Below are 15843 nucleotides of genomic sequence, written 5' to 3' on the forward strand. Positions count from 1 at the left end.
TATAATGACACAGAGACAGACCACGCGCGGAACCACGCTGCCTCTAGCCAAGACCTTTCTTAGCAGAATCAATTTCATTAGCCCAAAAGAACTATCCCTTGTCCAAACAAGCTCATGGAATATAATACTGCAGCAATGCTGTCTGGCTAATGTTTCCTATTGGACAGTAATAACGAGACAGGAAAAAAAAACGTCAACTGAGCTTCTCTTCAGATGATCGGTTTCATATGACCGACAGGCCTGATTGGTTTATGTCATTAAGTCATTATTTAGGGTGCCTCCATACAACGGGAGACAAGACAGAGTTGTAGGATTGCATAGTCATCTACTGCTCAGAGAGAGAAATCTATCCACGCGTTATACACAACACAATGTGCCAAAAAAACAATGAAATGATTTACATGCTCTAACAAATAAACCGGCAGGTAAGAAGAAATATTATCAGAATAAGTATATATTGTTTTGATTTAATACATGTCATCTTAGTTTTAGACTATATTCACCACCTCACATATAAAATTCATCCCTACCATAAGCAGCATATATATTTGTTCATGTTAAATTCACCCAACATAATTTTCCCAATAATGCATGGATGAGCACTGAGCACTGTCATTCACTGTCTTACTGGTGCAGGCACAGAAAAGATGCAGACTTCAGTTGGTAGCAAGAACATTTAGTACAGAGAATCTGAAAATGCATGGTGTCTGATCAACCCTTTTCAGAAGGATGATATACAATTAAAAAAAAAATTGTCCATATAGTCTAAAAATGATTCTAGTTAGTCCATATTGTCTCTCTCACACTCACTATTTAATTTGCATGCATGCAGAAAGTGCTGAGCTCAGTTCAGTACACAATGTGCACTCCTGATCAAAATTTCCATTTGCAGGATTAAATTCAGTACAATCCTTTCTCGGAAGTTCCATGTCTACAGGCACAGAACCTGATAAATCAGTCATGTAACGGTCACTGGTACGTGTGTTTATGGTGCGAAAAGCTTTAAAAAAGTGTATATAAAAGGACATAGAATCTATATCATTGGGGTCTATCTAAACACAAATAGAATCAGTTTCCTCCATCTGACATCTGCTTAAAGCAATGTAGAGCCAAAGTGTTTGGAAAAGACCGCTGCAGTCATAAAGTCAGTTCATGGTAGGTCAGATGGGCCCAATAATCATGTTTGCTACATAAGGGGAAACAGCACGCATTCAAAGCAACGGGGGGTCTGGTTCGACAATCAATGTAAAAATCTCATTATCCAATGAAGTGAAGCTCCCAGATGGTGTATTGTTCTTTCTACACAGCCATGTTCCCTGTGTAACCATGAGATACAGCTTATTCAGGCCAGATTAAACCCTGGCTCTGCTATTCAGGATCTCTTCCCAAGCCTCATTTCGAAACAGTACACATGAGTTTTAATCCTTTCCTCACGAATGCCCTGTGACCCCTGGAACAGCCAATGAAAGGCTTTCAGCCCATGTGACCCACTTCTCCAGCTCTACAGGATGTAGCTTAACATGTGAAGATCAAATTGGTGATGCTTGAATTGGCATTGTTTTCATGACTGAGGCAGTGTTTGAACTAAAACTGGCTACCAGGGCTTTGATCCGTGCCCTTCCTCCCCTTTCTCTCTCTCTCTCGCTTTCTCTTTCTCCCTCCCAGCTCCATGCCATGGTAATAAATAGCTTTTAATCGGGATGGATCATGAAACGGCAGCCTCTATAAGAGTCAGGGTGTTATGTTACTGAGCAGGACAACCCACTACATATGGTTCAAAAAGTTTGGTTCAGTGTAGAAGATTAAAAAAAAACCAAGAGCTCAATTCAAAGGTCAATTAAAATGCTTAGATCTACTTAAAAAACCTGATCAAGCACTGAAAATGGAAAGAAAAAATATTTTCACACTGACAGGGATCTTGTCACTAACCTGTTGACGGCGTGCTGAACGTGTTCCATCTGCAGTTCCCCCCATCAAGCCTACTGAGGTTCAGGTCCAGCCTCGTGATGGTCCTTTTGTTGCCATTTTTATCTATGATCTCTGTGGTGATCCTGGGCTCATCTCCATCTTCAGAAGACAGAGGAGCCATCCCATAGGATGGAGGTGTTGGGCTGTTTCTGTCCTCTCCCAGGTCCTCCTCTGGAAGCAGCAGAATTCTGTGGTTGAACTGAGGGCTTGTCAGCTTGGATGACAGAGGTGAAAGAACAGGAGACATGCTCTGCAGACTATTAGAAGGCGGGAAGGAGGTGTTGAAGACCTCAGAGAGAGAGGGGGAGGACGGGCTTTTAGTCTTGTTTTTGTAGTGTGGGGAACCATTGAAGGAGGGGCTAAATTGGGTAGCCTCAGAGGTTCTATATGTGTCTACCTGGAGATTATTGCCATAATGGCCTATTTTCTCCTGGCCAGTGGGAAGTCTGGTCCTCTGAGTACCTCCCAGCATTTCCCTGCAGGAATGAGGAACAACCTCCACAACAGATGACACAAGCTTCTGACTTTGTTCTGTGCTAGTATGGCCAACCTTCTGCAATGTTCCCTCAACCTGCTGCACCTTGGCCACCACTCTCACTGCAGAGCCCTTTCTGTTTATCTCATCATAAAGCTGCACAGCTGATCTGTTCCTGACATTATCTGGGTCCATATATTGCACTACAGAGCTGCTCTTTGCAGCAGATGGAAGGAAAACACTATCATTTATGAGATGCTCTGGTTGATTGTACTGCTGCAACTCTTCCAAAAAGCTGCTGCCCATTGCCGTTCCATAATCCAAGTATGGCTCATTCTCACACTCTGAGATGTCGCTGCAGAGGTCAGACCTGGAGCTGAAGGGGCGTACATTGTCCATATAATCCCAGTCATCCCTGGCAATGTGGAAAGGTTCTTCCATGGGAAGGATGGGTTCACTGGCAGCGCTGGCATAGGATCCTGTTTCTGGAGTGTCAGGACATCGAATCGATGCTGGAGCAGCATAAAGTTTCCGTTCCTCTGCTTCTGGATTCTCAGTTTCTGCCTCCATCTGAGAAAGCTCTAAGGATTTGCCATTCCCCAGTTTCTTCTTCATCTTACTCTGGAGAAACTCCTCTGCGCTGTCCTTTTTTCCACCAAGCTTCCTCACCTTCCTGCCCTTCGAAATGGATCTCTTATGCTCCGGAGACATTGATAAGGAGTGCTGCAACTTGCCACTGTCCACAGAGGGATGGCCTGGATCTCCACCTTCAGTGGGGTAACCCTGGAGCTTGCCATCCTGGTTGCCCATCTTGACCCTGGCTGCACAGTGGCTGCACAGAGATAAGAGCTCTGCGAGCAGCTGGTGGTGTTCTGCGGCTAGCCAGCGCAGCTCCGCTACTGCTGCCTTTGTTGCCTCGCATGAGTTCAGGAGTTCGCCCACTGACTTGTAAGACTGGGGTCTTTGTTTGTCTCCAGTGGGATACTCGTCCGTCTGGTCACACTCATTATCAGTCAGGGGCTGGCATAGCTGGGAGGTGCGGTCAGCGTGCCTGAGTCCTCGGACCCTCCCAGTGGGGAAGTACAGGCTGATGAAGCTCTGCTCATGGACGGGTTTATATAGGTGCAGGATCGAATGCCTGCACTCCATTAAAACAGCCATCTTAATTCATTCTCCACTTAAGTTAAGTGGTCTGTCTCTTCTTGCCAGTTGTAGAGCCTTCAGGAGTTTCGGACATTCATCACACAAACTCTCGCAGTCTGGTTACCAAGACACTATACAGCATGCAGCAGCCAGGGTAGTTTGCAGAATGGGAAAATAACTGCAGTTAAGCAGACATAATAGATTATTAATTTTTTTCACAACCTACAGAAATACAGAAATATGGGCAATTCTCTGGAAAATGAAACCAAAATGCTAAAAAATGTCTGGCTATCATATGTTAAACTTAACAAAGTTACACAAATTACAAAGTGACAGCACTCATGTAGCTTTTAGACCAGTGACATTGTTGTCCCATGCATCTCCTCCTGTGCATCACACCATCTTGGTCATTTTAGTTGCATATATTGGTATTGCATAAATAGTTTTATTGAAGTGCTGCACAGTTTTGACACCCATTATACATTGAAATATGTGCATTCAGTTTTATCTGAATGCTTATTGAGTTCACATAATTGTTTTAACTAGTGAGACTAGTTTTCTGTGTCCCGTGCATCACATGGCACATTTTCAAACTGCTTGTATGGTGTTTGTCATAACTTTATATTGAACGACCCAGTAATCAGATACGACAAGTACTACATACATGTCACACTTGTTCAGAGTTCTGACCACTAGTTATTGGGATGAAGCAAAATGCCCCATGCATCACACAGAGAATCGCCCATATGAGAAAAGATGACACAGCTAAATATTTGATGAGAAAGGTCAACATAGAAATAACATGTTCTGAAATTAAACAATATTATCTGTGCCCTAAACAGATATTAGTATTTAAAAAAAAACATTAATAAATTATGATGATAACTGGGTAAGGCAGCAAAAGCATTAACACTGAAACTTATGACACTGGCCTTGAGTGGCAGATGACGTAATGTATGAAATGAGCAATATTTAGACGAGATAAATCATTTATTGACTATTACTTACAATCCATGCACCTCGGTATTACACGTTGTGGTTATGCGTCCTTACTAATTTTAGAAACATGCATTTTGCATGAAGGCTTCTGAAGCAGCGGCCGAAACGTCCCACAAGGACGAGGACTGTACACGGCGATGCAAACGGTCAGTCAAAAGGAGAACTAAACGGGGAGAGTCGAATTAACGCTGCTCACCGTGTTTTTACAGGCATGGGTTTCCCTCTCGCAACGCGACGTCCTTGATGCTCGATGCTTGATGCTGCTGCTGCCGCCTCTCAGGGTTTTTACAAGCCGCTGCGAGGTTTCGGGAACATCGCCTCAAAACTCTCATCCCCTCTAAACCACTGGTTTCACACCCACCACGCAGCAACGGGGGCGGCAAGTTTTCCTGCATCTCCCTGCTGCGGGTGATAACCAGTTTCCCTGTAAGGACGCAGAACGCTGCGTTATAAGGGCACGGTCACGTGACAGGTGAAGGTCCGTAACAGTTAAGCGCCTATTTCAATCAGAGGACTAATTTGTTCTCCTCACCTCCACTAAATACAACCGCGTCCACCGCTGCCTCCTGGAGGACAGCGCACTCCGCAACGGACAGACATCACTCAGAGCCAATCAGAATGGGTCCCGTTTCTTAGAGGGGCTCTGATTGGTGCAAAGCGGCGGGGGTCCGCCTCCACTGACTGTGCGGCGAGAGAAGCCGCAGTTTCTCAGGTGGAGGAAGAAACAAACCCGGCGTCGCTGTCCTGCGCCGAACAGGCCGATTTAAAGGGGGCGACGGCGACGGCGACCACTCGACCACTGAGAGTTGACGGAGGACGTCACTTATTGAAAATAAGTAAATGATTACCAGGGCAGTGCACATGTATAACAACAATGTACTATAATGATATTTGATTAATGAAACAAATTTTATCTCACCAAAACTGAGGTACACCTCAGTCCGTGTACCTCAACCTAGTGATGCCTTTATATTCGAAATGTGCACTGCCCTGGTAATCATTTACTTATTTTGAATAATTTGAAAAATAAGAAAATCTCCAAAAAATGTGTGTGTGTGTGTGTGTGTGTGTTTTGCATGTGGTTGGATATGAGTGGCTGTGTCAGGATTGGCATCAGGTGGAGAAATCACCTGTGCCCCATCAAGACAGGAAATAAAGGGGCCATGATTTCGCCCCACTGCAGCTAGGGCATTTTCGTGAACTTGACCTGGCAACGGTGCATGTGTATTTTGACTTCTGGCAAACGCCATATGCCTGGGGGTGTCCCCCGCGGTACAGAAGCTGGCCGCTCTACCAGTGGGGACATGTAGCGAGAGGGGCTGCATGATCCCAGAAGGCACCAGAAAGGGGCGCCATATGTGGTTGCCAGAAATGTCAAAGGGGACGTGCAAAGACAGGGCCTTCACGCACCCGGAAGGGTTGGCCCTGATTTATGTATGCAGGTTGGAGGGTCCGGGGCCACCATGCGGTACCACACTGGGGAGCCAGACTGAGGGTCCAGGGCCGACATCCCGGACCACAACAGGGAGCCAGCCTGAGGGACTGGGGCTGCCATGCGGGACCATATCGGGGAGACAGCCAGAGGGTCCAGGGCCGCCTTCCTGGACCACACCGGGGAGCCAGCCTGAAGGACCGGGGCCGCCATGCCGGACCACACCGGGGAGCCAGCGTGAGGGACCGGGGCCGCCAGTGGGAAGACACAGCAGGGCGGGAGCCCTGTGGTTGCCGCCGTACGCCTCGCCACCTCCACTGATGGTACTGCTGGGGCTCCGAGGATGTAGCCCTTGGAGGGGGGGCTCTGTCAGGATTGGCATCAGACGGAGAAATCGCCTGTGCCAAAAGTCACTTTTTTCACTTCACTTCTTTATGGACATTCTTCTAAGGTAACAGTAAGCATTGTAAGCATGTAGCATTGTTGTAGCCTTTGTTGTGTGTTAGAGTGATTAGTGTGGTTAGTAATGGCTTTGTTGTGTATTTGTATTGTCTCTACTTTCATGGTGTGTTGTCCTCCTGTGGATTGTTGTGTTGTTGTTGCACTTTAGGTTTTGTTGGTTGTTCACTACTCACTGTAAAAAAAAAAAAAAAATTCACTTGGGCCTGGTATCTGTGTATTCCCACCGCACACATTCCCCTCGTTTGTTGTCTTGTTTCCCTACCCCTAGACGGGGACAAGTCATGGAAAGATGGACGCAAACGCACAACTCACAAACAGGTTTAATAAAAATAACAACAGCATGTGGGCTTTCAGAGAGACACGAAAACATCAACACATGAAACATATGTAATATTATGAATGCCAGAATGAAAACAGGACACAGGAAGGATACATTTATACTAATAATCACAGATGACAACAAACAAGATAAACAGGGAAGACAAGACAAGGCAAACATGAAACTCCGGAGAGGATGATGTGGGATCGGAGCATCTGGTAATGTCCAAACGTGACAAAAATGTATCAGTGTATAATGCAAAGCATTAAAAAAAATAAGAACAATACTATAAGACAATAAATACAGAGACACATGGTGCACTTCCAGGACTAATTTTCATTTGAGACTGAACATAATGGACATAATCCGCAGATTCACAACTACATTTACAACTGAGAGGTGAAACACTGTAGTTCATTTTGCTCTTGAGAGCAGGTGTGAAGTGTAGACAATGTACAATTTTGAACTGAACAGATTTAGCTCAGTTACAAACAGAAATAGGCCTTGCATGAGACCACACTTCATGGCTTTCTTCTTTTCAATTTTAACCTTTTCTGTGCCACCCTTGCTCTTACTATTTTTCATTTTTAAAACCCCACTGACCAAGAGGACTTCAGATTAGCCACCAGGAATTGCTCCAGTTCTCCTGGGTAGTTACTCCGATCCTGTGCATATCTTAAAAGATTTTGGCAAAAAATGAATGCAACCTAGATCTATTTAATGTTGCGACATTGCAGGACCTTAGTGTTTAAAATTATATTACACACTGCTGGTGTTCTAGGGCCTGATCCTATAGTACTAAAGAACTGAAGAGTTAACAGAATAAAAAACTAAAAAAACTGGTCAGAAACTATAAATCCAGATTTGGCATGGTAAATAGGTCCAACTGTACATATTCCATCTTTGACAAACAATCAAATCCTCTTCAATTCTTTTAAATGCTGTCTGGTACAGAGCTAAGAAGTAAATTATTTTATTTTTGCGCCATGCCTGATCAGTAAATATGAATTTGTTTGAAATCTTAAACTACAAATCATAAACTACTACAACCTACACACAAGCCCTCATCACATATTGAGAATATGTGAAATAATATTGACAGCTCTTACACACTGTATTACAGAAGAACCACTGATCAATGCTGAACAATGCTGCTCAGCTTTAGGTTTTTTATCTGACAACACCGAGAACAGAATTGTTCTCACATTAGTTTTTGTCTTTTTTCTTGTCACAAGAAGGTAGATGTTAAATAAATCCTCATTTGGAATGCTGGGAGTAACATGGAAACGAGGTAACGTGAAATTGTCATCACAACTCGACTCCTCTCTCATCAAAACCCCGTAAGACCGTTCCTGCCCTTCTCCAATCCTGTATCCTGAACTCTTCCCTTTCGTCTTGTACCGTCCTCTATTGTGACCTAAACAGAGTAACTCGGAGGGAACTTACCTGCCTCCTTGCGTTCCACCACACTAAGGTTCCTCGTTTCCTCCTACACGCGCTCACATTCTGATTCCAGTAGCCGTGACACAAGCCACCTTGGACAATGGCCTATTTTTTTATCACTTGTGCTGTCCCTGGCAGGGTGCTGCTCTAGGCAGTTGACCAGTTTGCCAATATCAAAACAAAAAAATGAAACAAACTTTAATATCATGGTGGGCACGCATTTTTAGGCTAATTAGTTGCCTTAAACACAGACAGACAACACTACATTATGCTTAGACATATAAAAAAAGTGTAACCATAAGTAATCAGTGTATCATGTAGAGCATACAATATATATATAATAATGCAATTGTAAATAACATTTTGTAGTCCTTGCACATGCTGCACACAACAAAATGTCTCAGTGGTCAGAATTCAGCTCTAAATAGCAAACAATTATTTTTGGACAAAATATTGCACAAACTGAAATAATAATATACATAAACAAAATCAACACAAAAAATCAACCAAACAAACACATAAATAAAGGAAGAGACAAACTAACAGTACATTAATGAATTAATAAACAGACAGACAGATAGACAGACGCATAGACAGTCAGACAGATAGTGATGGAGTGGTTAGTAAGAAGGAGAGCAGGCAACCTTCTGATTACAGGGCCGCTTTCTTAACCGCTAGGCTAGGCTAGGCCACCACTGCAAGTTTGTGTGTTCAGGATAGATGTGTTAAAATGCTGTGTGTAAATTATAAAATAAATGAAAAATTATGTATAAAATAAAAAACACATAAACAAAACCAACACAAATAATCAAACACGTAAATAAAGAGAGACAAACTAACAATACATCAATAAATTAATAGACAAACAGAAAAGGAGCCTTGGCCACTCCACCACCCCCCACTCTGGGGCTACGCAACACTGCAGCCAGCCTAGTGTGAGACTGGATGTTTGTATGGTGAGGAAGTTGTGGTAAAATTAAAATGGTGTATGTGTAATTACTAAATAAATTAAAATATAATGTATGAAGTAAAAACAACAAAACAAATGAAGCAGTGGATCTTTCTAGTTCCTTTGGTCCTTTGGATCAGGGTTTTTCTGTGTTGGAACAAATGGAATAATAACGTGAGGTTACTTGACGTAACCCCGGTTCTCTGATAACATGAGTGAGGGTCCAGCATTAAAATAATATACAATCATCTGTGTTTACAGATCGTTTTTATCAGAAAATAGTTTGTCTTAAACAAACAAGCTGAACTTACCTAAGGAAAATTCCTCCTGTCCCTCGGCATTGAGCATGGCTAGTTTACAACTAACCCGCACACCTCTGTCTGGGGCACTGACCAGAACGAGATAGAATGACAGGTAGCTCTCGTAGTCAGGATCCACGCCATTGGGGAACAACTGCAGACACCTGAGAATGCAGAGAGGAAGGAAGGAGTGAGAAAATGATCAGCTCCCAGAAAAACGAATGAAGAACTTCAAATGAAGAACTAAGACCAACACCTACCATTGCAATTCTCCACAGGGGTTGGAAATTGTGGAGCTCATGATGGGGACACCATTCACATCATCAGCAAAGCTGAAGCTGCTGATGGTCCAGACGTATGAATATTTGTCCACTTGGCGCTGAGAGGGCAAATTGTATATATTTTGTCATTCGTTTGCACATTTATTTAACAAATCAAGCAGCAGATCTCAACACAGTTCACTGCAACAACAGAGAGGGAGTGAGCAATGCATTCTAAAATATACAGACAATTATGTATTTGCCTCACAGATGTGCACATACCTGAGTGTGGTCGTAGATGAGGGCCATTTGGAGGATCTAATGAATTCTCAGGTCTCTCCCTCGCTGGAATCTCTCTCTGTAGAATCTCTTGCAAGAATTGCTGTTCAGGAATCTCTGAAGAATAGTCTGTGATCACTAATAATCTGCAGTGATGGAGAAAATGACATTGACAAAACACACCCATAGAAATACAGGCTGTGATGGTGTAACTTGAGGGGACACTGAAAACATCTATTCGCTGTATCTACCCATGTTTGTTCATTTTTTTACACACTCTACAGAGATTTGAAACATGAATGTGATGAAACAAAGTACATCAGGTGAGCAGAAGTCCGGGTTTTGAGCACAATAACATTCGTCGTCCTACACGCCAATTCACGTCCCACCCGCTTGCGCCAGTCGAAACACCTTTTACTTCAGCGCAACTCAAATCCGCTCACAGGTTGACATTCATTTGGCTACCAGTCTGGCAGTTGTTTCGAAAATTAAAGCCTCCAAAACACGCGCCCTTATCAAGTGAAAATTATGCTCGTTCTGATGCTTTATCGTCGATAGGTTTGCTCTCCAAACACAAAGTTGTGAATCAGGAATTAATGTTAGTTTACAGGCTAGCAAGCCCGCTAATGCTAACGCCATCTCAAATTTTGTTGGTACTCACCAAAAGTGCTGTCACTCAGTGTTGTCTCTTGTTGACACCGAGCATGATTTGTGTTTATGAAACGTGGTTACTATAACTCTATATGTCCTTTACAACAAAACAACCTGTAATTGTGACAAACTAACGGTTGCCAGATTGGGGAGTTATAAGCTTAATTCGTTTTATTTTATTTGCCTCACATTTGTCCAAATACGTCTGAAGATCCTGAACATTAAAGGGCAGAATCTTTATTGTGTTGTTTATTTTGGCTGCATATGACAGTGGCTCCCTGATGCGCGTAAAATTGAATAAAACATCTCGGACAATAGAGCAACCAAGCGATATCTGGCACCCCAGATAATAGGGTGCACCGTGCGCCTGAGAAAAAAGCCCCCTGCTGTTTGTTTGTTTTTTGTTTCATTTTGCAGTGCTTGCGTCGTGGCAATTTTTTTAATTACTAAATTAGTAGATCAGCATCAAAATGAATCCAATATCAACATCTAAAAATACTTCTGATGTTATTCTTGCACCATGATATAATTAATGGAGTGTGTGGTTTGTCTGTGTAAAGATAGGAAATGCAAGGTTTTCCCTAAAAGAGACATCATCTTGTTGTGTGCAAAGTAATATAATGCAAATACTGAAGTGCAAAATGGAAAATGGTGCATTAATAGATAATATTTCTGAAGGTGACAGAGGTAGTGATGCAGCTGGTTAGAATGCTCTCAATGGTCCCTCTATAGAAGGTAGTGAGGATGGGTGGTAGGAGATGAGCTTTCCTCAGCCTATGCAGGAAGCTGGGCTTTCTTGGATGGTGTTGAGAGCCCAGGAGAGGTTCTCCTCTAGATGAACACAGAGGAACTTGTGTTCTCTACTATCCGTCGATGTTCAGTGGAGAGTGGTCCTTCCACTGTTTTTTGAAGTCAGCAGTCATTGCTTTCATTTTGTGCACATTCCTAAATAAAAATTGACCTTACACCAGTCCATTAGTTGCACCTCCTCTCTGTATGCTGACTCTTTGTTCTTGCTGATGAGACCCACCACTGTTGTCATCACTGCACAGTCATGGGTCAGCAGGGTGATCAGCATTGGACTGAGCAAATAGCCCTGTGGAGCTCCAGTGCTCAGTGTGGTGGTGGTGCTGGAGATGCTGTTTCTGATCCAGACAGACTGAGGTCTCTCAGTCAGGAACTCCAAGATCCAGTTGCAGAGGGAGGTGTTCAGGCCCAGCAGGCTCAGCTTCACAACCACACTGTAACAAATTTCTGTAGTTTTCACAGCATTATTACTGTATAATGAACAAATCCTTACTGTAGAACCTGTATACAGCATGTTGCTGTAGATTTGCAAAGCATCATGGTTAAAATTCCTAGGCGGCTGTTGTTTTACAGTAAAACCATATTGCTGTATATCATAATACAGTAATTTTGAGCGGGAATTTTCATATTTCTCATCTTTGAGTTATTCAGAACACAGAAATCATATTTCTAGGATATTTTTCATGAAGCCAGAGGACGACCCAGCGTTTTTAATTTTACATCCTCAATATTAAGAAATGAAGTGCTGATGGCCAGCTTCGCATTATTTTCATGAAAGAAGATTCAACACTTTCCTCGTCCTTTGACTTCAGAAAGGTAAATCAACTCATTATTTTTTGCAACAGTACGTGTATTAGCTTAACCTAGCACTAATTTAGCTTAATGTTAATTTTTTCAAGTATTGCTTGTCGGTCTGTTAGCTAGCTTCAGCTAATTAGCTTGACATTCGTCTTCTCCTTTGCTAGCGACCATTGGTATTGTCAACGGTAACCGACCTAGGTGACACAGGACACTGCAACAGGTAAGACGCCGCATATCTTCTGAGCTCCAAAATAATTATACATTATTATGTGCTATCTGGTCTCGTAAGTCTGGTTCAGGGGAAGCATCACATGATAGATGTTTATTTGCAATTGTGTGCGCTTATGCCTGTAGTGTTGCTTCTTGGTCTGTTAGCTAGCTACAGCTAATTAGCTTGACAATTGTTTTCTTCTTCGCTAGCGACCGTTGGTATTGTCAACGGTAACCGACCTAGGCGACACAGGACACTGCAACAGGTAAGACGCTGCATTTTTGGACTTTGATCATCTAACCTGAGGACACAGGAGTGTCATTTCCAACTAGTGAATGCATTTTGACACATTATTGATTTTGGCTTTACATGTTTAAGTCTGTCACATACGTTTTTTTCAGGATATGAATCTGTAGCAAACACCAGCCAAACAGTCAGTTCAACTACATACTGTAATCAGTATGTCTCTCAAATGCAAAGAATGTTATTTCTTTGCAGGGACAATCCTCAGTTATATTAAGCATGTTAAAGTGCACAGAAACCGTGCAAACATTAGGTTTCAATGTGGGATCTCCAAATGTCCTTGTAATTTCAAGACAGCATGTGCGTTACAGACACACATGTACCGAAACCACACAAAACTAAAGCCAGTGAGATCTAGTGAGTTTGTAAATTTGAATTGTCAGGTTGAGGAATGCACTTTTAAAGCTTCAGATTTTTCAGGCATCTGTGAGCATTTAAAGTTGAACATTAGGTGTGGGAAAAAGATTTGTTGTCCTTTCAGTGCTTGTCAGAAGGTCTTCAGCTTTTAATCATCAATCAAGTAAAATCTGTGTTGGGAGAATTCAGTGCATCTGACATTGCACCATTTGCTGTATGCTGATTGGTGATATCCAGAGCAAGGTTTGGATTGGTCAACTAGTCTTAAAGTTATCAGTATTACATATAACAGTTCAAGGTGCTTTACGATTCTGCTTTTTATGTAACATTTTATGTAACACAAATGTTAACCCTCTTACATTGAATCCTGTGCACCTGTGTCACCTTAAATTTCAGGACAGTCCATTCTGGGAGCAATGAAATGGATGCTCTCCATTGAGGGCAGAGTTGTCCTCCAACTGAACGAGCATTCAGACTTCAATTCTGCCCTTGCTGTTCTCTTTGGGTCATACTATGTGTTTAACATTGAATACCCAGAAGAGGCTGCCACATCGCTGGAATTTATCCAGAGGTCAGCACCAATTTGTTATTTTTATATTTTTACCCATATATTAGGGAACACTGGTAAGGAGCACGCCTCAGTAGTCGAGTTTGAGGACAAGTCTGTAGATCTCCGGATCAGACAACCTTAAATAGGGGGCTTGTTGTAAGGTGCATGTTTGTAAAGTTTAAGTGATAAAGTCTGGGTAGATGTTGCCATATAGTGAACACAGAAACATTGTATGAACAAAAGGAGCAAATATTTTTACATGACCACTTATTGCACTGGCTGCAGCCCAGACAGCACAAATTATTACTCACTTAGACATGACAAAAATATTAGAGCAAAGAAATGAACAGTATGATAATACAAAAGCGGAGAGAGAGAGAAAAGGTTTATCAAGCAGATTTAGATCCATAGCAAGCTTTTTAAAAAAAAATGACTGACCATTTTCTATTCAAGCATTTCAATGAAGAAAACAAGAAGCAAAATTCATTCAATTCTTTTGGCTTTTGCTAGAACTGGGTATTTTAAGTAATCAAATCTGGATTTTTGTGCTTCAACCGACAAAATAAATGTCTCAATCATAAATAATGATGCCCATAGATAATTTCCTTATAACAAAAGTGTCACGCTGGTTTGACATTGCGAGGCAGTAGATATGGAACGATTGCTGGACATCCGCTGCTCCAGTCTAGTTGGGGCAGATGGGGGGCAAGTTTTAGCAAATTTATACATATATACATATATATATACACACACACACACGTAGCTGTATGAATGTATGCACACACATACTGAAGGTCAAAGGCACGGTGTAGTAAGGGGTTTACAGATTGTTCCAGTTCTCCCTCACTAGACCTGTAATTACGATGCGTAGGAGAAAGCCAAATGGCTTACAAATCCCCTTTAAAGGGGGCGAAACCATCCAAGATATTACAACCGGAATACAAGTAATGCAGGAGTTCAAGAGAGGCCACATTATGAAGGGGAGGATGTGCATGGAATGATGTACACAACCATCTCCGGCCAAAATTGCTCTGAAGATTTGGAGTTGTGTGAAGTCAACAAGATTGATTGATTGGAAGAATCTGGACCTGTGGTACTGTGCCCCCTCAAATCTCTGGTCCACAAGGATGTACATCCATGTAAATATCACATGCCTAAAAAACAGGTAATCCTATTTTTCCTGGATTACCAGGATTTCCTGGTTTGACTCAAAGTTGTTTGTGATGACCACAGCGGCCTTGCTCGCCCCATCGATTATCCTGGCAATGACATGACTCCATATAAAGCACTCCTGAAATACTTTTATTGATTGCCTTTTTCCCCTCCAACGAGGATTCGGCACACTTAATGCAAGAGACGTGGACGCGTCCACCACGAACATCCCCAATTGGACTGATAAGGTGAAGCAGGATAGAGCTCAGATAAAGGCGTGGCTTGCAGCCCTGGAGGAGGTTTCAAATAAGGTCATGCACACCTACACTGACACTCACACTGAAACGGCGACGCAGACACATTCCAAACACACACTCCCCACATGTTCCACACATCCTGCTCCACATCCTTCCCTCTGAGAAGTGAACCTTCTCCATGTTGATTCTAGTGTGACCTCTGTAATTAAAACTTCTGATCTGCCCTGCTTGATGCACAGTGGAAGATATATTTACCCAAAGAAAAGAAAGAAAAATGCTTCATGAAGGCTTTGCATATATATTATATTGTACTGCCAATGTTGCCACAGCATTTGATGACCGATATGAAGCTGTAATTTTTTATTTTTTTTCCTATGATTTAAATTATAGCATTGAGATAACAACATTGGTCTGGTTATGACTTGAACTGTGCCCTTTTTGTTTCCTTAAACACAGACCAAGAACATTTCTTTTACCTGACAGTTACCCACATGTTTCACTGTTTTTTTTTTTTTTTTTAAAAGGCAACTGTGTTGTTGCATTGAGTCATCTGCACCTGGGCCAAAATGTTGCAGCATAGTGCCAAGGCTATGGTCAGTGGTTAACTAATGCAAACACTGGCTGATAGCTTGGTGTGTTATGGTCTTTAATGCGGTCATGTCCCAGTTTAGGGGTTGGGAAGCATGACAAATAAGGGGAATGTGTGCAGTGGGAATACACAGATAC

The 15843-nt window shown here is 42.4% G+C and overlaps 2 protein-coding genes across 3 annotated transcripts in view; both read right to left on the reverse strand.

Annotated features, from left to right (window-relative positions):
- The window catches only part of LOC114777002 (formin), a 60665-nt gene extending 55525 nt beyond the window's left edge, over nt 1-5140 (reverse strand). For both annotated transcript variants that reach the window (XM_028966938.1, XM_028966928.1), the window contains exons 1-2: nt 4782-5140; nt 1930-3764 (exon numbers count right to left, since the gene is read on the reverse strand). In XM_028966938.1, the coding sequence (XP_028822771.1) occupies nt 1930-3604 (1675 nt within the window). In that variant the 5' untranslated portion in view covers nt 3605-3764; nt 4782-5140. The remainder of the gene's footprint in view (nt 1-1929; nt 3765-4781) is intronic.
- Nucleotides 5141-9210: 4070 nt separating this feature from the next.
- On the reverse strand, nt 9211-10149 carry LOC114792355 (speckle-type POZ protein-like). The gene is made up of 4 exons (XM_028983429.1): nt 10032-10149; nt 9750-9868; nt 9502-9653; nt 9211-9337 (listed from the first exon to the last, which is right to left on the reverse strand). Exons 1-4 carry the CDS (start codon nt 10056-10058, stop codon nt 9327-9329), a joined length of 309 nt encoding a protein of 102 aa, XP_028839262.1. The 5' UTR covers nt 10059-10149; the 3' UTR covers nt 9211-9326.
- Nucleotides 10150-15843: the final 5694 nt, after the last annotated feature.

This window comes from Denticeps clupeoides, chromosome 1 (assembly GCF_900700375.1).
Source record: "Denticeps clupeoides chromosome 1, fDenClu1.1, whole genome shotgun sequence".
NCBI classification, from domain to species: Eukaryota; Metazoa; Chordata; class Actinopteri; order Clupeiformes; family Denticipitidae; genus Denticeps; species Denticeps clupeoides.

Coding starts and splice junctions, on each gene's coding strand:
- LOC114792355 (XM_028983429.1), bottom strand. CDS start 10,058: ATGGCCCTCATCTACGACCACACTCAG. Junction 9,869..10,031: donor TCATCTACGACCACACTCAG/GTATGTGCACAT, acceptor TTGCCCTCTCAG/CGCCAAGTGGACAAATATTC. Junction 9,654..9,749: donor CCCTGTGGAGAATTGCAATG/GTAGGTGTTGGT, acceptor CTGCATTCTCAG/GTGTCTGCAGTTGTTCCCCA.